Source organism: Aythya marila (assembly GCF_965140915.1).
Source record: "Aythya marila genome assembly, chromosome: 9".
NCBI lineage: Eukaryota > Metazoa > Chordata > Aves > Anseriformes > Anatidae > Aythya > Aythya marila.
In genome coordinates, this window is record NC_139050.1 from 14,369,231 (window position 1) to 14,392,213 (window position 22,983).

General features: G+C 49.7%; 2 protein-coding genes across 4 annotated transcripts in view; one reads left to right on the forward strand and one right to left on the reverse strand.

Annotated features, from left to right (window-relative positions):
- The window catches only part of ATP13A5 (ATPase 13A5), a gene marked incomplete at both ends in the record, with an annotated part of 30,326 nt that extends 14,580 nt beyond the window's left edge, over positions 1 to 15,746 (forward strand). The window contains 17 exons of the mRNA XM_082767669.1: positions 1,190 to 1,340; positions 2,639 to 2,722; positions 3,809 to 3,965; positions 5,324 to 5,441; positions 5,983 to 6,107; positions 6,256 to 6,419; positions 7,163 to 7,282; positions 8,051 to 8,130; positions 8,396 to 8,438; positions 9,251 to 9,360; positions 10,170 to 10,266; positions 10,845 to 10,917; positions 11,511 to 11,685; positions 12,293 to 12,480; positions 13,930 to 14,018; positions 14,823 to 14,903; positions 15,552 to 15,746. Of these exons, the coding sequence (XP_082623795.1) occupies positions 1,190 to 1,340; positions 2,639 to 2,722; positions 3,809 to 3,965; positions 5,324 to 5,441; positions 5,983 to 6,107; positions 6,256 to 6,419; positions 7,163 to 7,282; positions 8,051 to 8,130; positions 8,396 to 8,438; positions 9,251 to 9,360; positions 10,170 to 10,266; positions 10,845 to 10,917; positions 11,511 to 11,685; positions 12,293 to 12,480; positions 13,930 to 14,018; positions 14,823 to 14,903; positions 15,552 to 15,746 (2,050 nt within the window). The remainder of the gene's footprint in view (positions 1 to 1,189; positions 1,341 to 2,638; positions 2,723 to 3,808; positions 3,966 to 5,323; positions 5,442 to 5,982; positions 6,108 to 6,255; positions 6,420 to 7,162; positions 7,283 to 8,050; positions 8,131 to 8,395; positions 8,439 to 9,250; positions 9,361 to 10,169; positions 10,267 to 10,844; positions 10,918 to 11,510; positions 11,686 to 12,292; positions 12,481 to 13,929; positions 14,019 to 14,822; positions 14,904 to 15,551) is intronic.
- A 1,994-nt stretch (positions 15,747 to 17,740) lies between these two features.
- PLAAT1 (phospholipase A and acyltransferase 1) lies at positions 17,741 to 21,292 on the reverse strand. 3 transcript variants are annotated; one of them, XM_082767697.1, is made up of 4 exons: positions 21,046 to 21,292; positions 20,426 to 20,644; positions 19,629 to 19,897; positions 17,741 to 19,247 (listed from the first exon to the last, which is right to left on the reverse strand). In XM_082767697.1, exons 2-4 carry the CDS (start codon positions 20,571 to 20,573, stop codon positions 19,146 to 19,148), a joined length of 519 nt encoding a protein of 172 aa, XP_082623823.1. In that variant the 5' UTR covers positions 20,574 to 20,644; positions 21,046 to 21,292; the 3' UTR covers positions 17,741 to 19,145. The 3 variants fall into 3 exon arrangements, with proteins under 3 accessions (XP_082623823.1, XP_082623822.1, XP_082623821.1); XM_082767696.1 differs by having other exon boundaries at positions 20,426 to 20,671; XM_082767695.1 differs by lacking the exon at positions 21,046 to 21,292 and having other exon boundaries at positions 20,426 to 20,710.
- Positions 21,293 to 22,983: the final 1,691 nt, after the last annotated feature.

Sequence of the window (22,983 nt, forward strand, 5' to 3'; positions counted from 1 at the left end):
GGAGCTATTGCTGGCTGTGTTGATCTCATTAGTGTATTTACATAATTACTCTTTCTTAAATATTCACATTCTTAAACACATTATAAGACTAGCTGTCAGCTAATCTGAATACTGTGAGGCAATGACAGTAAAGGAATTTCATTCCACTTGCAAAATATCCTATTGTATGTTTAATAAGATACAAATGTTTGTTGGTTTTATATTGTTTAGCATTTTCACGGTGTCTCTCAAGTATTAATTAATTAATAAGCCAATTATGACCAGCCTGAGAACAAGGTATAATTTGCTGGAAACAGAACAGACTCTGATGGCCCAGAGGGATGACAGGTCCTGGGATTCATTGTTCCTTTTAATAGAGCTGCGAGCTGTCATGCTGCTTGCTTCCAGATGCATTTCACTGTGCCTGTTTTAGAAATGGGATGCTAGTGGTGATCAAAGGTAAATAAAAATTATTTAAATTTTTCCTTAACATGTCAGCCTAAATGGTAATGGGCTATGTTCTGGTCTGGCAGACACAGCTCATCAGCCAGCCAGTTTCTTAGAAGGAAAAAATGTCTGTGAGAAGACTCTGAGAAATAACTTCCACGGTGAAATAACAGAACCTTCAGCCAGCCTAGCTGCACACATGCTCTGCAGGGCCAGAGAGGGAATAAATCTCAAGGCTTTCCAAAGAAATAAATCAGGACATGGATCTTTAATAGTGTGCCTCAAGTAACTCAATAGAAGTCTGGCTTACCCATTTTTAAAAACCAAGGTGAGGGACAAGCATCTGGTGTCTGTGGGTTTGCAGATAGAACTACCAGTGGAAGTGGAGGCTCTCCAAGGCCATATTGCTAAATGCCTCGGAGGTCTCTGCTGCAAGTCGTTTTTTTTTTTTTTTTTTTTCTGATAGCATCTTCTCTGCTCTAATACCAAACAGCAATTGCTAAGCAGTCCTGTACCACCCCTCTGTCTTCCCTTCTCAGTTACTTTGCATCAAGCTGAACTCATGACAATTAATTACTGGGAATGGTTTAGACTCCTTAGTGCCCCTGAGCTGTTATCAGAAGGAAGGGTAGGACAGCAAGTTGCTTGCTGTTTTGGGGTTCAGCACCACTAAATGCAGCAAAGCTGCACCTGTATGTGCTAGCTGGGGGCTTCTCTGCATCCTTCTTGTTATCAGTCCCACTAACCTTCTTCTTTTAACCAGGTTTCAGAAAATTCACAAATTTCCATCTAGCACTCCTCTGCCCTGGGGACCTGTGTGTGGAGCCATGGCAAGCTGCCATTCCTTGGTGGTTTTGGACAAGAAGATTCAAGGAGATCCGCTGGACCTGAAAATGTTTGAGGGCACGCACTGGGTAACGTGACTCGTGTCCTCTGCAACCTCCAAAGCACAGCCCCTGGGTCAAGGCCAAGCTCCAAGGCATGTCTGTAGGGGAAACCCTTTCAGTCCTGGTCACAACAGATGGAATTTGCTGTTATCCCTACTAACCTCGTGGCAGATTTGCAGCACTACAACTGTGTTGTTTTTTTTTGGTTTGTGTTTTTTTTTTTTTTTTTTTTTTTTTTTTTGTAGTTCAGCAATCATTTTACTCAGGGATGCCTGTGTTTGCTCTCTTAACTTGATTTGTAAATGTTGGACTGTAACGAAGCAGAAGGGGAGCCTTGCTGCTGGAAGCAGGGGCTCAGACTGTGCTGCTGGCTACACACAGAGCACAGGCCAGCTGAGGAAGCATGAAGGCAGGTTTCTGTGCCCTTGTGCTGAGGGCTGTTCTCTCTGATTAGCAAAGGGACATCCCTATGAAGAAGCCAGGGCTGGAGCCGAAGGCTGAATGAACAGCAAGACTGAGACAGCTGGGGAGGGGGCAAGAGGCTGAGCCTTGGGGCGCACCTGCAGTGCTGGGGAGGGTTGTGCTGGGGGGGGCAGGGATGGAAAGGTGCTGCTTCTCCCCATCCCAGCCTGGAAGGGCTCTGGGGTCACTGCAGTTAACTGCCCCATCATCTCTTCTCCTTCAAGCTTTTCCTCAGGAGACTCTAATCAATAAATAAAACAGATGCAGCTCTCGCAGAAGCACTGCGGGAAGGCATCGGGCTGGTGGAAGGACAAGCAGCAGCAGAGCCGCACAACAGCAGAAGGGGACAATGAGGGGGAATGAGCCTTGGCAGTACACAAAGTAGCTAAGATGGAGGGCTAAAGCATCCTACACCTAAAACTGCCACTCAGTTTCTGCACAGAACATCAGTGAGAGTCTTTTAAAGCAGGAGGCTGGAAGATAAAACCAGCTAGATAGGGATTAGTTCTCTTTTCCTTTTGTTGCTATGACATTAAATTTCTGTGGGACTTTGATTTAGAGAAAACAAAATTTGACACAGGTTTTTTGCTCTCATCAGGTCTAAAGATGCAGTGCCCTGTAGGCTTCTGCTAAGGACAGGGCTGCAGGGAGGTTGTCAGTGATGATGGATAGAAAGACCTCATAGATTACAACAAAACACTGTAGCAGCTGGGTGCCAACAGCAAAGGGGAAACATGCTGTCATGTACTGCCATCCCTGTTTTTAACAGACAGGTGTGAAGCCAAAAAATACAAAACAAGGAACATCAGAAATAACTTTTTTTTTTTTTTTTTTTTTTTTTTTTTTTTTTTTTCCATGTACAGGAGATAGAAGAGTCCAACATGTCTCAGGATGGGGCTGGTGCTCTTCACACCTGCATTGTTAGACCGGGGCCAAAGGCCAGCAGTGTGAGTCTGGCTTTCTGGGAATTAATATTCTGTGCTTTCAACATCCAGCTTGTGAAGCTTCTAGTACATGCACTATTTAACTTGGTGACTGGCTGCAATAGGCCTTTCCTCCACTCTTGGTCCTGTGGTGTATCTTTCCTGTGAACAGAGTGCCTGGAAGCTGAGGACCTGAAAAGCAGATTCTGATTAAACTCAGGGAGCTGCCCCTGAGCTTCACTTCCAGAAGGGCTCTTGTGCCTAAAACCCTCTCATTTCCAGCTCTGCTATTTACACTAATAACAGATACAGACTTCTGCTTCCTCACCCAATAAACCTGCTGCCACAATGAAGCTTTATGACCAGTCTAAGTGGAGACCATTGTAAAGAAAGCTTGCAATCTAGAAAAATATCTAAAGCACGGCTTTATCTGCAGGAAGAGGTACTTTAAGGTCTAGGCACTACAGCTAGGAGCATGAACAAGTCTGCTGCTAATGGCTGTGCAAGCACACTGACAGATTCACCAGCCTCACCCCAAAGCATGGTGGTGTTTGCTTCACCTCATCTCTCGAAAATCCAGGCAGGAGCCCCATGTTTTTATGGCTGAAAATTGTTAAATTTCCAGCCTGTACATTAACCCAGACAGCTTCTTCCCAGCAGAAGGGGGGTGATTTCTGTTAGCAGTACCACAAAGACAGTGCTGTGGCAACATGGAAAACAATCTTATTTCTAGCATTGCTCTGTTCCCTTGGTAATGTCACTCTAACATCAATTTTCTGTTCCTCTGTCTGTAACTCCAGGAATATTGCATCAGTGTGTGGTTGCTAAGAGAAAACCTGGGACAAAGCCCAGAAAACAAGTTGAATATTAAGAAAAACACTGAGGTTCATGGGAAGTGTGCTAGGAAGCCACTGTTTTTGAAACTGTGGTTCCTAATCTTGTTATTAGTGATCCGATCCTATAGCCAGAAAACACTAAAACTGTCTCCTATCAATAATAAATCACCTAAGCCAGAAAGGCTCAAATGAGCTGAAGCTCAGGATGGATTTGCTCTGTGTAATCTATGAATCAACCCCCTAAGTAACATCTCCCTTTTCTGACCTCTTCCAGGCTCCTGTAGAAGGAATAGCAATCCTACATCAATTCCCATTTTCCTCTGGATTGCAGAGGATGTCTGTTGTTTCACAGAAGATTGGAGAGGAACAGTATGACCTGTACATGAAAGGAGCACCAGAAATAGTGTCCAGCTTATGCAGACAAGAAACTGGTATAGATGTGGGGAAGGGCACCTTTACAGTCTTTGGACTTAATCCAAACCAGACCTTGTGTTAGCAAGGTTTGCAGCATTCACTCTGCTACTACATATGTACAGTTCATCCCAGAAACAAGCCTGGGGTCAGTACAGAACCTAAATATCATTAGTTAACTATACAAATAAGCTTGTTTGTGAATTAGGATTCACAGAGCCCAGCAGCTAGTGAGATGCACAGCCTGCGGTTCAGCTGCTATACATCACCCAGCTGACAGGCATCAGCTGAAGATACAGCCTGTAAATAACATTGGCATGTCAAAATACCCAGAGAAGGTGTGGGGTGGTGGTAATTGCATGTGTCACAGCCACTCTGATGTGCTGCATGAGTCCTTAAATTTTCTGTTAATTTATTGACCTGTAAATTCAGCATCGAGTTATTGACCCAGCTTACAAAGGCTTTAAATCTTGGCAATGGGAAACTTGCTGTGGACATGCAAATTATCGTTATTAAGGATAATTGCTATTAACACTCAAGCCAAGACTTCTGTCCTCCCTCTGCAAGTAAACATAGGCTTTTCTTTTGTGTGTGTGAGACCAATATTACAGGCTTGTTCTCCAATTTGCCTGCAAACTTAAAACTCGGGTCATATTCACTGAATACTTTGGAAGGGTGCCAACCAGTGGTCTGCATCTCTGTTGTTTGTTATTTGAGATGGCAATGACCTGAAAACAGGTGAAAATGGTTTTGAGGGACAATGGAAAAACTTAATTTAAAGCTATGTAATTTCCAATGACACAAACCTCCAAATAATTTAGCATCAGCAGAAAAGATATCTTAAAAACAGTTCCACTTTCTCAGGTTTCTAAATAGCTCCTCTCCTCCTGTCTCGATTGTTCTTGTATTGATTACAGCTTAATAAATAATTAGGTACCATGCTGTAAAGCTGTGATTGCAGTATGTAGTGATTACAAAATACTGCTAAGTTAAAAGGAACTCTGCTTTTAGATTTATTTTTTATTTTATTTTTTAGGATTTTGGAGAAATTTCCCACTAAGGCATTAACATAAAATCAACTCCCTGACCAGTACTCAGCATGTATGCTGTAAAGCTCAGGTCAGAATGATGTAATCAGTCCTTTTTTCTCTGCCCAGTAATGCATCATACCTACCTGCACTTTAACATTCATTTAAGAAGTAGAAAATGGATTCACGGATCACTTATTTGAACAGTCAGTTACACAGCCTTAGCTGACTTCTGCGAAAAAGCTGAGTGCTGTAAGGCTATACAGTGTGTTAAAGGGCAGGCTTAACCCCAGAGGAGCAGTCAGCAAGGGTGGAATATTCTAACCATGACACTTTTCTCCTGTAAACAGTCCCAGCTGATTTCTTAAAGGAGCTTAAGATGTACACAAGCCAAGGCTTCAGAGTTATCGCGCTGGCCCATAAAGTGCTAAGCCTAGGAAAGGATGTAGATGTGAGCGACCTGGAGAGGTAAGATGTGCTGAGGAGCTGCTAGCATCGCTGCGGGCTTGCTTCCCTACCAGCTTGTTAGGACCTGACCCAGCCCTCCCCCTCCTCTCCTGCTTATGGAAGCGTATGGGGAAGCTGAGCTGCATCACACCTTCCTCTCAGCAGATGCTGATTATGCTGTTAATTGCCTTGCAATTAAGTACTGCTCTTGCAAAGCTCACTGAGCTGAATTTCCGAAGCTGTTATCAAAGGGCAATGAAAGCTGGTAATTGTGCTTCAGTATGGCCATGGATTGGGACTGTGATAGAAAGCCATGCTGAGTGCTGTAGCCTGCAGGTTTCAGCTAGTCTGGTCCTGCAGATCTCTGCTCCCTCCCTGCCTGCACCTTGGCTGGGCTGCTCCTTCCAGGGGACCGTAAGGCAGGGGACCTGTGGCTTGGCTGAAGCTGCAGAAATGCTGGTGCTTGTTGAGCACTGAACTTGTGCCAGTTGCATTTCACTGCATAGCCAAGCCTGTTTCCAGCTGAGCACAGCAGCACCTGTGTTTCTGTCCTTGCCCCAAGAGAGGAGGCCGAGTCTGAGCTGGTGTTCCTGGGCCTCCTGGTGATGGAGAATCGCCTGAAGCAGGAGACGAAGCCTGTGCTGCGGGAGCTGGCTGCCGCCCGTATCAGGAGTGTCATGGTCACAGGTGAATCCCCCAACTCCAGCCATGGTGAACGGGAGCAGCACAGGAAGCACTTGCTCCTCCAGCATCCCCATTGCACAGCAGCTCCACAGCCCCTACCTGGGGCATGACAGAGGACACAAAGGGCCAGCCTCTCTGGTATCGTTGGCAGGGGACAACCTACAGACAGCGGTCACAGTGGCCAGGAGTGCGGAAATGATTCCCAAGGCCAGCAAAGTCATCATCATCGAAGCAAGTGAACCAGAGGGCCCTGCTCCAGCTTCCATTGCCTGGCAGCTGGCAGAAGACAGCAAAGCAAGCACAGCTGCTGCCCCTGTATGTGCAGCTGGGGAGGTTGCTGTCGGGTGCCAGGATGAATTAACAAAGCTTTGATGTCTAATAGCTGGCTTTTGGGGTGTGGGTTCCTTGCTGAGCATTTTGAGGCAGCTTTGAGGAAGGGAGGATGTACAAAGGGTTGGTTCCTACTTGCCTCAGGGTATACGGGGTGTGATATGGACCATTCACCTACTAGGGAGAAACAGTTAATACAGAGACTCTTTGCTCAGGACAGCGTGCAAAATAACTATATGAATAAGTGGTAATGCTCTGCAGATGCAGTGACTGCTTCCTTCATGCTTGAAGTGTGCCTAATTAATGCATTTAAAAATACTTGTCTGTGAGGTTATTTTCTGGACCAAACTTCAGTGTTTAAACTAGCCATCTGTGGCTAAATGGTATTGGCAACAGCTATTTTCTAGCTGTGTTCTCACAGCTAGAAAAGCACTGGTAGGCCTGAAGTTACAGGAAAGGACTGCAGAAAAGATGCTGTGAGATGCTGTGTCCCTGTTTGTCTGGTGGGTAACAGTGCGGTGTGGCAGGGGGCTGTTGGCATAGCTGGATACAAAGCAGGAGGGTGATTGCTGTCTAGGGGCAGGGACGCTGCCCTTGCCGTGGGCTGAGTGACACCTTGGGGCCTGTTGTCACCAGGACAGGGGCAGCTCCAGGGATGGGTCAGTTCTGGGGTCCAAGGCTTCGTGGTGATCTCAGTCTGAGATTAAATGCTGTCTTATTTCTTGGAGGTATGTGCTAATGCCCAGGAAAAGATCAACTTCGATGGAGAAAGCTGCAACTACCATTTTGCCATGAACGGGAAATCCTACCAGGTTCTCGTAAAGCACTTCTACAGCTTGCTGCCAAAAGTAAGTTCAGAGGTAACAAAGCGCTTGCTCGTCCTCCCTGTTATGTGTAAAGGGCAGTAGTGTTCTGGCTGGAGAAAGGTATTTTCCTGTCAGTACCTGTAGTGTTGTCACTTCTGACACCTCGGCAGCCTCCCAGTGTGCCTCAAGGTCAGCCCGAGCAGTTGGCTTTCTGTATTTGCCGAGCCCTGGCTGACCGAGGTGGCTGAGGTGCCATGAGCAGCTGCATGGTGGAGTTACTCCGCAGTCACCTCCTCCGTTTCAGTTTAATTAAAAACATCAACCCTATTGCCATGTACCACTGCCAGAGCTGGCAATGTCTTGTGTTCAGCAGTGGCAGCAGGAACATGAAATACCCACTCCTAGCAGCAGAAATCTTCAGTGCCTGTCACCCTACTGTTAAATAGCTGGTGTCGGGAGAGGGACTTCTCTGGATAGATTGGAAAAACCCCCGGCTGAGCAGTGTTATTGCCACTGTCACCAGCCATCTGTGCCACACCAGTGGAGCAGGTATGAGGCCTGGCTGCTCCACAGCTGCCGCAGTGCGCGTGGTGACCACTGGTCTCCCCGTGGAGGGGCGAGGCAGAAACCAGAGCCTGCTGAACGTGATGTTAGGAGAAACCTTATCCTAAGTGTAACAAAACCGTGGCTAGGGCAGGGAGAATGCATTAGAGAACTGTGTCAGGCACTCACTGGGGAGGCCTGATCCTGCCTCAGCAGGCAGCAGGGCATGAACACCCACCTGAGACAGCCCACTGCTCTGTCCTGCAGATACTGGTGAATGCAACTGTCTTTGCTAGAATGTCTCCTGGCCAGAAATCCAGCCTTGTGGAAGAGCTTCAGAAACTCAAGTAAGATTCTGTTGGCTTTCTTTTTGAGTCCAACTGAGGGAAGGTGTTCTCTGAGGTGTAACTGGCCCTGCTGGTGCTGCCCCAGGCCCCCTGCCCCAAGCAGCCCTTGCCGTGGCCTTGGACCCCGCTCCATCACAGCACAGAAGGCTGCATGAAACAGAGCTGAGATAAGAACACTGAGCCAGCCTCCAGCACCTACAAACACCTTCCTACTCTCCCATTTTCCCTCCTTTCATCAGTGTTTTCCCTCCTTTTCCTCCAACAGTTACTATGTGGGCATGTGCGGTGATGGAGCCAACGACTGTGGGGTACGTACGAGCAAATCTGCCGCTTTCCTTAAATTTTACCTCTTTCAACCTAAAGCATACTATGGTGAGATGCTGCTCAGCACAACTTGTCACCAGCATTTCCCATATTAGCCTGTGGGTATACTTGGTCAGCGTGTTGTTGTAAAATACTACTTATGTGTGTTTTTATGTATGAACATGCACAATAATAGAAAGCTTCCCCCCCCACCCCAGATATTAGAATAAGTATACTTCTTACATATTTGTTCAGATTTTACAGTTGCAAATTGGAGGGCCTTAATGATAATATATATATATATATTCTATTATCTATTATATTATTGTGATAATGTATTATCATAATATAATTTTATAACAATGCATTGGCTGGTTTGGTGAAAGTCATCCATAGCCCATTCCTGAGCACTAAAGCAGAGGTGACAAGGCTGGGTTAAGGGGATCTTATAAGAGAACATTAAGAGAAATATGAACAGGAGATTGAAAGGAGTAGAAAGAGGATAAAATGCTAATTTAAATAGCTTAGCAGATTGTTTAACAGGAGAGGTATGCACAAACTCCAGTGTGGGAGACAGAGCATACAGGGTAGTTCAAAGAATTGTAAATAGGTACAGTGGGATTAAATGAACAAACAAAGTATTTAAGCTGTAGGGAATGAAAGATATCTGGAAAATGAGATCAGACGGGCCACAGAATAGATGAAGATCAATTACAAAAGACACTTGAAACAAAAATTGTAAAGCACCACTAAAAGTGTGTGTTTGTATGTGGGAGGGGGGAACGCATCTCCAGTTTCCTCCTTCTGTGGATTTCAGGCTTTGAAAATGGCCCATGCAGGGATATCGCTGTCGGAGCAGGAGGCATCAGTGGCTTCGCCTTTCACCTCCCAAATCCCCAACATCCAGTGTGTGCCGGAGCTGATCAGGTAAGTTGTGATGTCTTGGGGTGCTGCTGCCTGCACTGAGCTTGGTGTGTGGGGTCACTAGTGTGAGTTGCATAGCTGTGTGCAGGTTCCTGAGACAGTTTGGTGATGAAAAATAAGTATTTATGGCTATAATGTGTGTGTACAAAAACATATACATACACACAGCTGTGTGTGCATGCTACCATGAGAGATGCTGATGAACCAAACTTAATTGTTCCCCAGTAACTGTATAAAATAAAGCATAAGGGGCTTTTGTTTGTTTGTTTGTTTTTGAAATCCTTGAATTCCAATACTGTCATTGTTGCCTATAGAGGCTGATATTTTTGGAACAAGTTCAGGAGTAGAGTTGCACAAGAGGGCAGGTATTACAGTAACCACAGGAGAGATTTGCTTGTCATTACTTTAAAAATTTGATATCCATATGCTGTATGCAGTCATTGAGCAGCCAGGAATAATGCCATTTAGCCAAATGTATGAAAAGACAATTACTTCTTTATGTAGCAATGCACTTGATTCCCAGAACTGTTGAACAAATTAGAAATGAAAAAGCAGCAGCTTAAGCCAGGTATTAAAATTGTAGCTGGAGAATAAACACAAAGAAACAAAACACTGCATATGAGGGGTACTTAGGTGGCTCTGCATTATCTTAAGGCCAAAATATGCCTATGGCATTTAAAATATTTTCCATTCTTCTTAAGGATTCTAAACAAAAGGAATTACTCTCCATAGAAGCAGAAACAGCCTGTGGCACTAAAATCCCAGTACTGGGTGGGTTAGGGTTTTTTTAGCTTTGTTTTGTGTTTGAGCAGGGAAGGTCGAGCTGCTTTGGTTTCTTCCTTTGCTGTGGTTAAATACCTGACCCTGTATGGCCTCATTCAGTTTGTTGGTACTGCTCTGCTGTTTTGGGTAAGTGTTTAATGCCAATCTTTTATCACCATGCTGTGCTCACTACAGGTTTTTATCTTCGGTGGTATTACTCAGCAGGGGAGAGAAGGCATATGGGACTTCGAGGAGTAAGATGGAGTAAGGATAAACTTTTGAAGATGTGAAAAGCTGGATAATTGAATAATAATTTACTACATTAAGTATTTCAGTTAATATCAGAACAGTTGAAACAAATGATGAAATAACCCTGCTTTCACAGCCGCTAGTTTGGGCGTACCAACTGTGTCCATGTCCCTACTACCCAAAGGTTTTTCAAGCTTGGCACAATGTGAAGGCTTGAACAGTTACTGCAGGCTGGGAATGCGTGACCAGCCCTGGGTGGTCCATGAGTACTGGTGTCTGCTGGAGGAAGGGTGGAAAAAATATTCACATCCTACTGGGTCACCTGCAAGGGCTCGCTCGTGCTCAAAGGTTGCATCAGGGTAGTGAGGATGTTGTTGCTGACATGCTGCTGCTCTGAAATGGCAGCTGGTGCTACAGCTGGTGTCCTCGAAGTTGACATTGGTTGTCAGGTGGGCTCTTCTGTGTTTTTGTTACAGCAGCTGCAAATCTTTGGGAATCACCAGTACTTGATACAAGACGTTGTCATTACCCTTCTGGTTTGCCTAACAAGTAAGCAGCTCGGAGAAGCCCGCTGTGTCTGTTGGAGAGCCTGAGTATAAATAGTCAACTTCTTTTTCCAACAAAAATTAAAACGAGAAGCCAAGTTCTGCTGTCAATAACACCATAACCATCAGTGGTAGTGCAATCCCTTGGGTACAGAGCATGTCATTTGGCTCATAATCATTTGAAAACATAGCTACAGGAATCTACAGAATTGATAGGGTTTGGATGTGAGACTCAATGTGAAGAGCAGAGGTTGCTCTGGTGGCTTCTAGTGGGTCTCAGCATAACTCCAGCTCCAGCATGGTCCCAGCATGAGACCCAGTATGGCTCTTGGGCTCCCATGGGAATCCCTGGCTGCAAGTGATATTCCCCATCTTCCCTGAATGTTTCCCTGGCGTGGAGAGGATTCAGAGAGGGTTCAGACGGAAAACAGTGGAGATAAAGCCCTTTCTTGCCTGCTTGTTAGAGCCAGGCTTGCACTTCTCACCCATGATGTTGGGATGGGGGATCTGCATGTGGCTCTGTTTGCTCAGCGAGTGCAGAGGGCTGCTGGTGGACAATGCTGCCACTGACCACAAACACCATTTGTTTCTCTCCAGTGAGCTTGACTGAAGCTTATCCAAAGCTGGCACCCTACCGCCCCCCCGGCCAGCTCATCTCTCCTCCATTGCTGCTCTCTGTTGTCCTCAACGTGTGCTTCACTGTAACCATGCAGACCTGTGGCTTCCTTCTGGTGAAGCAGCAGCCCTGGTATGTAGCGCTGGCCAGCCAGAGGTGAGTCGTTCTCCTCGACCAGGACCCCCACCTGCAGCTCTTGATGTGGGGCCAGCCCAGCCTTGGGCACATGGTGGCTCCCTGCTCCCCTCTGCAGCCCTCCTGCGGCTGCAAAGCTCTGCCGAGAAAAAAGAAACAAACAAACAAACACCACAGCCCTGAGGCTGGGGTTTTCTTGAACCCAGCTTGGCTTTAAGATGATTGCAGGTTTGGAAGCTGGCTCATTTTGCATGTTTGCACAATGCAAACAAAAACTCCCCATGTTCCAGAGCCTAGTTATGATATAACAGTGAGCATCCCACCATGGTGCAGAACAAGGTGGGCAGGGGGGAGGCACATCACACGGTGTGCGGGCAGCTGGGGCACGTGTCCTCGTCGCTGTCTTGAGCACTGCTTTCAGTGCTCGCCTGGGAGATGAGACTTTGGCATGGGGCAGGGATTAAGTTGTATTTTGGGATTTTGTTTGTTGGTTTTTAAAATATGTTTTTCATTCCTGTGATGATATCTGGCTGTTATGGTAGGCTGGGTACGAGAGAGGAGGGAATTGCTGTTGCTGCTCACTCTTGCAGGAGAAAGCAGGGACAAAATGCTGAGTGTTACCTTACAGACATTGCTCTCTGGGGAACCAGACCGTGCTTGCCACCAGCCCCAAGGGGAATGGTACCAGCAGTGCCCAGAGCACTGTCCTCAGTTACGAAGACACGACACTATGGCCATTGACCACTATCAACTGCATCATTGTGGCCTTTGTCTTTTCCAAGGGAAAGCCCTTCCGGAAGCCCATCTACACCAACTGTGAGTAGAGCTGGAGTTATGTGTGCTTTGCAGCCTCCCTGCCCCAAAATAACCGTAGCAGGAGAGGCTGCTAGGGAAGGGATGCCATGGCTTTTTTTGTACCCACGCTGGTGACTGGCATGCAATATAATTGTTGTGTATCCGAGCTCCTACTTCCCCGTCTCTAAAAAAGTACACTGAGCACTGTGTATGTTAGCTTCCTCCTTGAGAAAAGAAGCAGCAGAGCTGAAAAAGGAGACTGCATCTTGGAAAATATGTGCTTTCCAGAAGATGATGTACTGGGTTTAGTGCAGAACTGTGTATTACTGAGAACACACATAGCATATAAGGATCAGATGTATTTGTTTCAAAATCCCACATCAAAAAGGGCTCCTCTGAGATGTGGTCTTACCTTGCCTGACTTCCATTCCTAGAGATGAGAAAGAAAAGCCTGTGATAATATCACTGTTAAAATCCTCTTGTAGTAACCTTTCATTTTCTGTTTGAGTTTTGTAGACATGATTTACCCCTACCGGGCTCTAGCTGACTGATAGCTCCTTTGCAATTGTAGCTTTTTGTTCATGGATGAGAGGACAGGATTTCGCTTAACCTTAGCAAAGCTGATTTCATTAGGTATTTTGTCAAAAGGCAGGTCCGAAACCCATTTTGCTGAGCCCTGATCACCCGCAGAAGAGAGGTGAGGCCAGAAGAAGCTGCCCTGCAAGCAGCCAGCCTGGGGCTGAGAGGACTCTCAGCTGAGGAATCTGCTCACACTTACGTGCTTCAGGAACAATCACTAGGAGGAAGCAAAGAGCAATTCCCTTCTTTTTGCCACCCACTCAGCCCTGTCACCTCTCCACCCCGGCAGTGAGGAAGGTTGCAGGAGGCTGTTGACCCAATTTGCCAGCTAGTTTTAGGTGCTCAGGTCCTGCTAATTGCCAGGATTTTGGCACCTCTAGACCCCTGAGCCATTTGCCATTACTTTATGGCCTCCTGCTCCTTTGAAAAAGGATGCAAACCCAGACAAGCTCTCCCTGTGCAAGGCACAAGCATTGTCCACCTCTGGACTTGTCAGTTGCAGAGCACCCAGCCTCAAGAGCAAGCTGCCTTCTCTGCTGCCTGCTGTCCAGGTGCCCAGCTGAGCAGGTGGAGCAGCAAGCACAGGGGAAGGATGCTGGGGTGGCTCGCAGCAGAGCCCTTTTGAGGCAGATCCCTGTGCTTGTTTAGGAATCTGAAAGTGCCAAATCACTTGTGCAAGAAAAACAGTGCAGGTGGTGAGCTTTGCAACAGGCTGCTGGGGAGTAGCTCCTCTTGGTTCCAGTTCCACAGCTCTTTTAGGCATAAAAATAAAATAAAATACAGGCTGTCAGTTTTACAGCATTAGTATATGGGGCTCCCATCAGCATATTTGCAGAGTTTGGTCATCAAAACACCCTTTTCCCTAGGCCATCAATGCTCTTGTTTCCCCAGATGTGTTTTCAGTCCTCCTGGCCCTCCAGCTTGCAGTCTGCCTCTTCCTCTTCTTCGCCGACATTGATGCTGTGTACAGTGGCATGCAGGTAAGCCCAAACAAAACATGCATTTTTTGCTTGCCCTTTTACATATGCATACAGAGCACAAGCCACAGCTACAGTCATCTTGGAAGTGAATTTGCTGCTTTGATGCTGACTGGGCAGCCCTTTCAGACTTCTCCAACATCCCTCCAACAAGGGCATGATTAATGAGGCAATCCTCCTCCTCCCTGCAGACAGGGTGGCAGTAGGAAGAAGAAGAAAAAGCGCTTTATATCGTGCTGAGCTGTCCTTCCTAACAGAAAAGGACAACGGCACGGAGCGTGGGTTTGCACGTTGGAGGTTTGCTGGCTGGAGCAGCAAGTGTGCAGGGACGGCTGCTGCTGCCACCCCTCCTGGAGCAGGATGAATTCCTGTGGGGCTGTGCCTGCCTCTGCCTGGCCAGGGCACAGGAGGAGTGGCTGCCACCAGCTGTGCCACCCCAATAACAGGAACCCAGCTGTCTGACAGTGGATGGAGGCAGGCAGAGATCTGCTGTTAGTGTGGACATGCACACACTGCGCGTTGGCTGTGGCTCCCCAGAATATTTGGGCACCAAATCCTGCCCTGGGCACCCAGTCTGCTGGTTTCAGCAGCAGTGTCGGTAGTGGAGATGTCAAGGAGCTATGTGCCAGGGGGAAGCTGGCATCAGACCCTCCAAGATCTCTGTGACAAGGAATTACTGTTGCTGCCTACTGCTTCCTCCATGCATGCCATCGGGAACATGTTAGTCAGCCTCTCAAATCATTAGGAACAGATGCAAATCTTGGCAAGGCATTCAAACCTAATTGCTCCCCATGTCTTTTCTAACAGTTTCTGTGCACTCCCATGATCTGGAGAGTTTATGTCTTACTGATGCTCCTGGCCACCTTCTGCATATCTTTTTTTACAGAGGTGAGTGTGTTTGTTTACCAGCTGCTCCCCTGTGTGAGCAGCAGGAGCATTTGGGACTTTCTTCCCCCATTTGCAACCATGCTCTCCTCCTGCAGAAGCACAAATCCTCGGGGACTTTTTTTTTTATCTTCTCCCTTTTTTCCTCAAGACTCACTGTGTGTTGATCAAATACTCTTGATGCAGCTCCAGAGACAATTTAGACCCCATCCCTTAGGCCTTTATGGAGTGAGTAATGCCATACAGCTGCCTAGGAGGGAGCAGCACGGGTCTGGTGTTTGGCCTTGATTTTAAAACAGTTTTCTCTCACCCTGCAAGCAGCCAGGCCAGAAGCTGCACCTGCTTGTGCAACAATGACTAAGCCCTAAAGCAGGCCCAGGGGCTCAGGAGTCATATTTTGTTGATCAGGGCTGGCTGTGCCATCCTGGATGTAAACATGGGGTTGTGTCCAATGCCAGGTCTTGTCCCCTGCAAGGCAGCACATTCTCAGGTGTCCCACAGCCCCAGGAGGAAACAGAAACTTGTCCCTTGGTTATCCCCTTCAGCAGAACAGCCTGAGAACAGTGTTCTCCTGATATAACGGAGCTGGCACATGGCACGGGGGCTGGCTTTGGTCCCCCTCCACTGATGCTATGCCATCTCACTCCACAGGACGTCCTCCTGCAGAACAAGCACCTCTGGATGCTGATTAAAGCCTGCTTTGGGTACCAGTCGAAGAGCCAGTACCGAAAATGGCAGAGGATGCTGCAGAGGGATCCAAACTGGCCTCCAGTAAACACAAAGGACTTTGCAGCCAAACGCATGGCTGAGGTTTACGTTAACCCCAGCTACGAGCAGGGGGACTAGGAGGGAGCCTGCAGCTGGGCACAGGGCTTCCCTGCCTGCACTGACCAGCTCGAGCTTGCATCACTCAGATTTCTGAACTCCCTGGAAAACCCATCCATTCAGAGGCAGGCTGACTGTGTCCTGGAACAAGGGCGAGGATTATTCTCTCACTTGCTGGTAAAATAACAGCTTTGACTCTACTCCATGGCAACAGCAGCTCTCCAGCCTAGCCAGCACCTCCTACAAAGGCCCGGCAATACTGAGCACAGTGAAGTGGTGGCTGCGGCTGCTGTTCCACCAGACCTGAGCGATGCACCCCCTGAGCTAGATGGCCCCATTAGTGACCTAACCTTGACTGTAACGAGGAGCACAAGGGCAACTGCAAAATCCTGCTATAAATGAAACTCTGCAGATTCCAAGCACTACAAAAAAAATCAATGCATGATTAATCCTGTTTTTTTTTTCCATTCCAAAAACTTACGGCTGTGACAGGACGCCCACGCTGTCCAGACCTAAACATCCGTCACCAGACGTAACTGCTGAGTGCCGGGAAGTAGTGCTGAATGCCGGGAAGCACTCAGTGCTCAAGCACAGCAGCAAGCTGGGGCTAGGCAGGGAGAGGCCCTGCTGAAGGGGGAGGAGGAAAAGCTGCTCCCTGCCCACACTTAGCGCTCTGCCACAGCTGGGTTCTGGCCTTCTCTGCAGCCCCTGCCCCTTCCTTGCTCTGTTCCTGACTTCTATCACGGAGCTGCCACGAGAGCTGAGGCCATGCAGGGCCGACCCGCAGTCCTGGGAGGGAGGCAGAGCTACAGTCACCCCAAAACTGCACCCTGCTGGGCTGCACTGGGCGGCACTGAACCGCTTGCAAGCTGCCATCCTGAGCGTGCCGGGTCACCATGTGCCCCTGTGGCTCAATGTGAGATGTTGGAGGTGTCTGGGGCGTGCAGAGGGCATCTGTTAGGGGAGGCAGGGTGGGTGATCCTTAGGGCAAGGGACACATGTGCTGGCACAGGAAATGAAATGAAATCCACCCCGTCCTGCAGCGCCGTGCGGGCAAAGGGTGAAACCACTGCGGGCTGTGGCCAGCACCCAGCGCTCAGCACCTGCCACACGGCCCTCTCCCAGGGCAAAGGTGCCGAGCTGCTGCCCCCGCCGCCCCCAAGCCCTTTGGAGGCTCTCCCCAAAACAGCCCCGGCATCCCGGGGGGCTGCATCTCCCTGGGGGGGCCGCATCTGGCCGGCAGCCCCATCCCCATCTCCCCCCCCCCGAGCTCTCCCTGCTCCCCCCCAGCACCTGTCCTGCTGCTGCCCTGGCCTGTCAGGCTCGGGGCGATGCTAACGGCTGAGGCTGGCCCTGTTCCCTGGCCCCTCCTGGCCGCTATGATTTAACCAAGTGTATGAAAAGACAATTACTTTTTTATGGAGCAATGCACTTGATTCCCGGAACTGTTGAACAAATGAGAAGTGAAAAAGCATCAGCTTAAGCCAGGTATTCAAATTGTAGCTGGAGAATAAACAGGAAGAAACAACCACTGCAGATGAGGGTTGCTTAGGTGACTCAGCATTTCCTTAGGGTTCCGTATGCCTATGGAATTTAAAATATTTCCCATTCTTCTTAAGGACTCTAAAGAAGTGGCTGCTTCCCTCCGGAGAAGCAGAAACATCCTGTGGCACTAAAACCCCAGTACTGTGTGGGTTAGGGTGGTTTTTTTTAGCTTTGTATTGTATTGTAGCAAAGCGGGGGCTGGGCAGGGAGAGGCCCTGCTGAAGGGGGAAGGAAGGAAAAGCTGCCCCCTGCCCACACTTAGCGCCCTGCCACAGCCGGGTTCTGGCCTCTGGTGCCACGTGGCACCGACACTGTCAGGGCACACCGGGCAGGAATTGGGGCTAAGCCACGGCTGCCTGCTTTGACCAGGTCACACCAAGAGGCAGCCGCTAATGCGCGCTGGTGCTCGCTGCTGCATGGTACAGCCTCGAAATAACTTCTGGTTACATTGACAGGACCCAAAATAGGTTGTCCAGGTTCAGTTTTATTACAATATATTTTCCCATATTTAAAAGAATCCTATTTGATTACAACAATAGAGAGCACTACAAAATGCGACCAGAAGGCTTGGCCTTGTTATTTCAAACGTTGAAACAACTGCTGTTTAAAAAAAAGCTTCTGATCCAGTTATATACATGTTAAGAGCTGACAAAAATAGCAAGCTGCTTACAGACAGCTTTTGCTCCCATCTCTTATAACAGCCCAGGCAGTTGCATGTGGTGAAGGCAACACAGGATTTCTTTTTGTTCTTTTTTATATGCAACCTGCAAATAGCACAGTTCCAAACATGCAAGCTCACTATTCTCCATAAAGAACAATACACCACACTTTCCTTAAACAGCCACCCATCAGCACTGTGCCTAGGAGATGGTGGGGCTCTGTAGGTTTGGGGATGCACAGCTCGCTCTGCAGGCGTGCAGGGACACTGGCTTTGCCATCCTGCTGGCTGGGGGAGGATCCTCCTCATGCTGGAGTGATATGCTGCTTGGACCCCGTGTCTGTTCATGGAAGAACCAAAGGCAGGCTCCCAGCTGCCCCTGCAGTCCACAGCACCCTTTCTTTAAACCTCGGCCCTTTGGCAGACCAAGGAGTAAGCTTGGTCACGTCCAGTATCAACAACTGCTGCATTTACACAGATGGAGACTGAAAGTTGTGGCACAGCGGTGCCAGTGTGGAGCAAACAGCTGCCAGAGGCAAAGCTACCTGGGCATTTTGTCAGACAGCCCACACCAGGCACCTCCGCCTCCGGATCCCAAAGGGAGTCAGGGAGGTCAGACAAAAGGACACTTTCACAGGCAGGAGAAAACAGAGCCAGGCACTACCACACCCAAACCAAAGCACCCATTTTAAACACTGGGGGAGGCAGCTTGTAGGCCTGCTACCCCCACACCACCAGCAGCCCTCGCACAAGCAGCTCGGAGCTTGGGAACAGCAGCGCAAGCTCTGAGGTTTGGGATGTGCCTCTCCTGCTGGCTCAGCACCAGCATTCCACCTGGATGGGCCCTCAGATGGAAGGCACGCAACAGCTGTCAGCAATAGCTTTGCATCACTTTTGTTTAAGAAAAAAGTTTTTAAAAGTTAAAATGTTTCTACACAAAGGTTAAGAAAGGTTATTCGCAGAAAGCCCAGAGGATCCAATCTGTAGAAAGGTGTGTGCCAGAAGTCTGTACGAGCCCTCAGCAGAGCCCTGAGACGTGAGGGTGGAGAATTTGCTTGCAAGTGCTCCCAGATCAGCACAAAAATCATCGCAGGCAGTGTTGTGAAAGCAGCTGTGGCAAACAGGCTACCACTGCCCTCAGCAAGGGTCACGCAGGTATTAGTGAGTCTCGGTGGTGCCTGTGGCCCCTACATGCCCCGTGTCCTGCCAGCAGCCCCTCAGTACTGCCTCTCTCTGGATCGGCTCCGTAACAAGCCCAGCAGGGAGAAGGCACCGGCGGCAGCTGTGACAAACCCGATGGCACCAATTGCTCGTTTGGCCTGCAAAGGGGGGAAGCAAAACACAGGCAGGCAACGTGATGAGCATTTCCTCCTCCAGGCACGCTAATGAAGAGCAGGCAGAGCTAATCAAGGCAATGAAGTGAATGCAAGAGACAACTGCCCTATAAGTAAGTAGAAGGGGGTGGGGGTATTCCTCATGCCCTTACCTTTGGGCTGAGCAAGAGGGGCACTGGCAGGCTGCAGACAGACCATAGCAAACCACCTGGCCCAGGGGCTGTGGTGAGGCTGTGAAGGTTTGGGCCCTGGCTTGGGGCTTTGCTGTCCCCATGCAGCCTGGGGGCTGTGCCACAGGAATTCCTGTGCAGACTGTGCAAGGAGGTGCCCGGAGAAGTGTGCGGGGGGCTCCCCCATGTCACCTACCTGCTCAGAGACCCCCTCGCCATAGCGCAGCAGTGTCACGAAGTGCTCACAGTTGTTGCCCAGCAGGTCGTAGGACACCTCCTGGTTGATGAGGTACTCAGCCCGCCGGATGATCTCCTCCACGGGGAGAGGAGCGTAGGTGCTGTCGTACTTGTTGTTGATCTGGTAAGTGTCATTTCCCACCACGTCCTTCAGGAGCTGCATCCTCACCAGGGCCTTTCGGCTGAACACTGACTTGGCGCTGCCCAGCGTGGCCGGGGGCCCCTCATCTGGGGGAGGCAGGCATGGGGTGAGCCAGGCCAGCCCCATACAGCCCCCCTGAGACTCCAAAGGAGTTTTTGGCTGGCGTCTTGAAGTGTTTGCTATCTCTGGCATTTGCACAGGGCCCCTAGGTATGCGTGTATTTCCAGGAGGAGTGAAGGGGGCAGCAAAAACCCAAAAGGACTTTGGGGGGAGGTACCCACACAGCCCTGCAGACAGCAATCCCCCCAGAGCCACAAGCCTCCCCTGGTGCCCAAGCCCCTCATGCAGGGTGGTGCTGAGCATGTTCCCAAGTGGCAGAGAAGGTCTGGAGACCCAGCCTGTCCCTGCTTCACATAATGGGATTTAAAATCACCGGGGCTAACAGATGAGCACCGGGCAATACCCCTTCCTGGCTCTCTTCCCCACTTCCATCACAGAGCTGCCAGGAGAGCCAAGGCCATGCAGGGCTGACCCCCTGTCCCAGGAAGGAGACAGGGCTCCAGTCACCCCAAAACACCCTAAAACTGCACCCCCCCGGGCTGTGCATGCCTTACCAACAGGTGTCACGTTGATGATGTACCCATCCCCTAGGTAGAGGGCCCAGTGCTGGTAAGCCGGTCGGAAGATCTCGATCAGGTCCCCGGGCTGGGGGTCCCCAGGGTGGGCAGCACTGAACCTCTCTGGAGCTGCCATCCTGAGCATGCCGGGTCACCACGTGCCCCTCTCCCTCAATGTGAGACGCGTTGGAGGCCTCTGGGGTGTGCAGAGGGCATCTGCCAGAGGTCACAGGGCAGGAGATCCTTAGGGCAAGGGACACGCGTGCTGGCACAGGGCATGAAATGAAATCCACCCCGTCCTGCAACGCCGTGCGGGCAAAGGGTGAAACCACCGTGGGCTGTGGCCAGCACCCAGCACTCAGCACCCGCCGCACGGCCCTCTCCCGGGATAAGGGCGCCGAGCTGCTCCCCCCACCACCCCCAAGCCCTTGGAGGTTCTCCTCAAAACAGCCCCGTGGGGGGCTCCGCCGGAGGGTGGCAGCCTCCGGGGGGCTGCGGTTCCAGCTTTCCCCCCCCCCCGCCCTGCCCTGCTCCACCCTGGAGGGGCCGCATCTCCCCGGGGGGCCGCATCTTGCCGGCAGCCCCATCTCCATCTCCCCCCCGAGCTCCCCGCTCACCCCCAGCTCCCGTCCTGTTGCCTCCGTGCGCAGGGTGCAGCCCGGGGCGAGGCTGGCGGCGGAGGCTGGCCCCGTTCCCTGGCTCCTCCCGGCCTCTATAAATAACCAGCAGCCGGGCAGGCTCCGAGCAGGCGGCGCTGACCCCGTCCCCGGGCTTGTCCCCGGGGAGCTGCCCGCCCGCAAAGCCCCCGGGCCGGTCCCCCCGCAGGGCTGCTCCTGGAGGAGGGGTAGGGGTAGGTGGGCATCCTTCCCACCCCGGAACCTCTGGAGAGGGGCAGGCGATGCAGAGTGGCTGTCTGGCTGTGCTGGCAAAGAGAAGCGAGGGAGGTGGAGCTCCAAGTCGATTCCAATCGCCGTTTTAGGGCAAAGAGATAGGTAGGATAGCTTTTGGTGTGTCTCTCGTATTGTGGCCCAGGGATTTCTCTCCGGACACAGGAGTCTCACGGTGCAGTGTGCCCAGCTAGAGTCCTCTGAAATGAGTGGGTGAGCCTGAGCGGGCTGAGCAGATGTGGCTGTCCCGTTGGCTACAGCCACTACGGTTTGCTAAAAAGGAGGGTTCACTATCAACAAAAGCACGCTCTGGGTAAGTTGAACTAAGTGGTGTATTTAAAGCCCAGCATTTTGAAAGTCAGGCGAGAGAGCTGGTTGATTTTCAGGATCAGAGCAGCGTCACATTTGTTGTTTTTCTGGCTTCTATTGACATGAAGTAGTTGAGTCAGAGGAGCACTGGGTTGCAGTTCTGCTTTCTCTTTCACCCCGTTTCAAATCTGAAGTATTTACAGGACTCCGCAGTGGAAAACCAAGGTGATTCCTACACTATTGAAATAGCAAAGTGGATCCATGAAACCCGGAAATCTACTCTACCTGGGCACAGATGAGCCATGTCACATTGGAGAGTCAGGGCTATGATCCTCTAGGGTATGGGTTGTGCTGTGCTCCTGCCAGCTACAACAGGAGGTGAGCGTGGTCAGCACTGCTCAACATTCACAGAATTGCACTGTTAGCAAGTATGGGAGAGCAATAGGAAGCTGCTGCTGAACAGGCAGGAAAGATGCCTTTATGAATGTGGTGAAACTGCAGCATAAGGTTGATAGCTCATTTGTGCACAGGTAGGTCCCTCGCACTAACTCGTTTTCATTATGTAATGACACTGAAAGCCCCTTTCCATTCACATCTGTTCCTCATTAGCTGGGTTGTGCACGTATGGACTGCTGGCATGTTCTTGAATGGCCTTTTATCCACCTGACTGTCCATGGGCATTACAAATACTCTTCTGGCTGACAGCACGCATGAGATTCTGGATACAATAGGCAGGGAAAGAAGGGGCAAATTAAAAATAACCAGCATTGTGTCAGAAACAACAAGAAGCCCACACTGTCCCTCCTGCTTCCTCCCCCTTTACCCCAGCTTTTATTGCTGAGAATCCCATCAGACAGTATGGGATATCCCTGTGGTTATTGGGGTCAGCTGTCCTGTCTGTATGGCTTCCCAGCTTCTGGTACTTGCTGGTGGGGCAATGTGACAAACAGAGAAGACCTTGGCTCTGTGTAAGCACTGCAGAGGAATAGCTAAAACCTTAGTGTGTTATCAACACTTTCCTCCCCCAACTCTAAAACATAGCACCATAGGAGCTTCTTTAATGAAAATTACCTCTATCCAATACCAGGACGGTGTTGTTGGGCCTTGCTGCGAATGACTTGGATATTCTGCTACTGGAGATTCCTTAGCATGATCCAGGACTGAGCGGATGCAAATCTCTAACCACATTCAGCATGGCAGCTTCAGAATTTGCAAAGACCCCAAGGAGAACTTATGACAGGATCTCTTTATTCAGGGAGTTCTTGTTAAGTTATGCTCTTGCTTAGCATTAGCACCCGCAGACAGGGGCTGATGACAATCATTGCTCTCATCCACTCTGTCCTGACAAGGAGGCAGCTG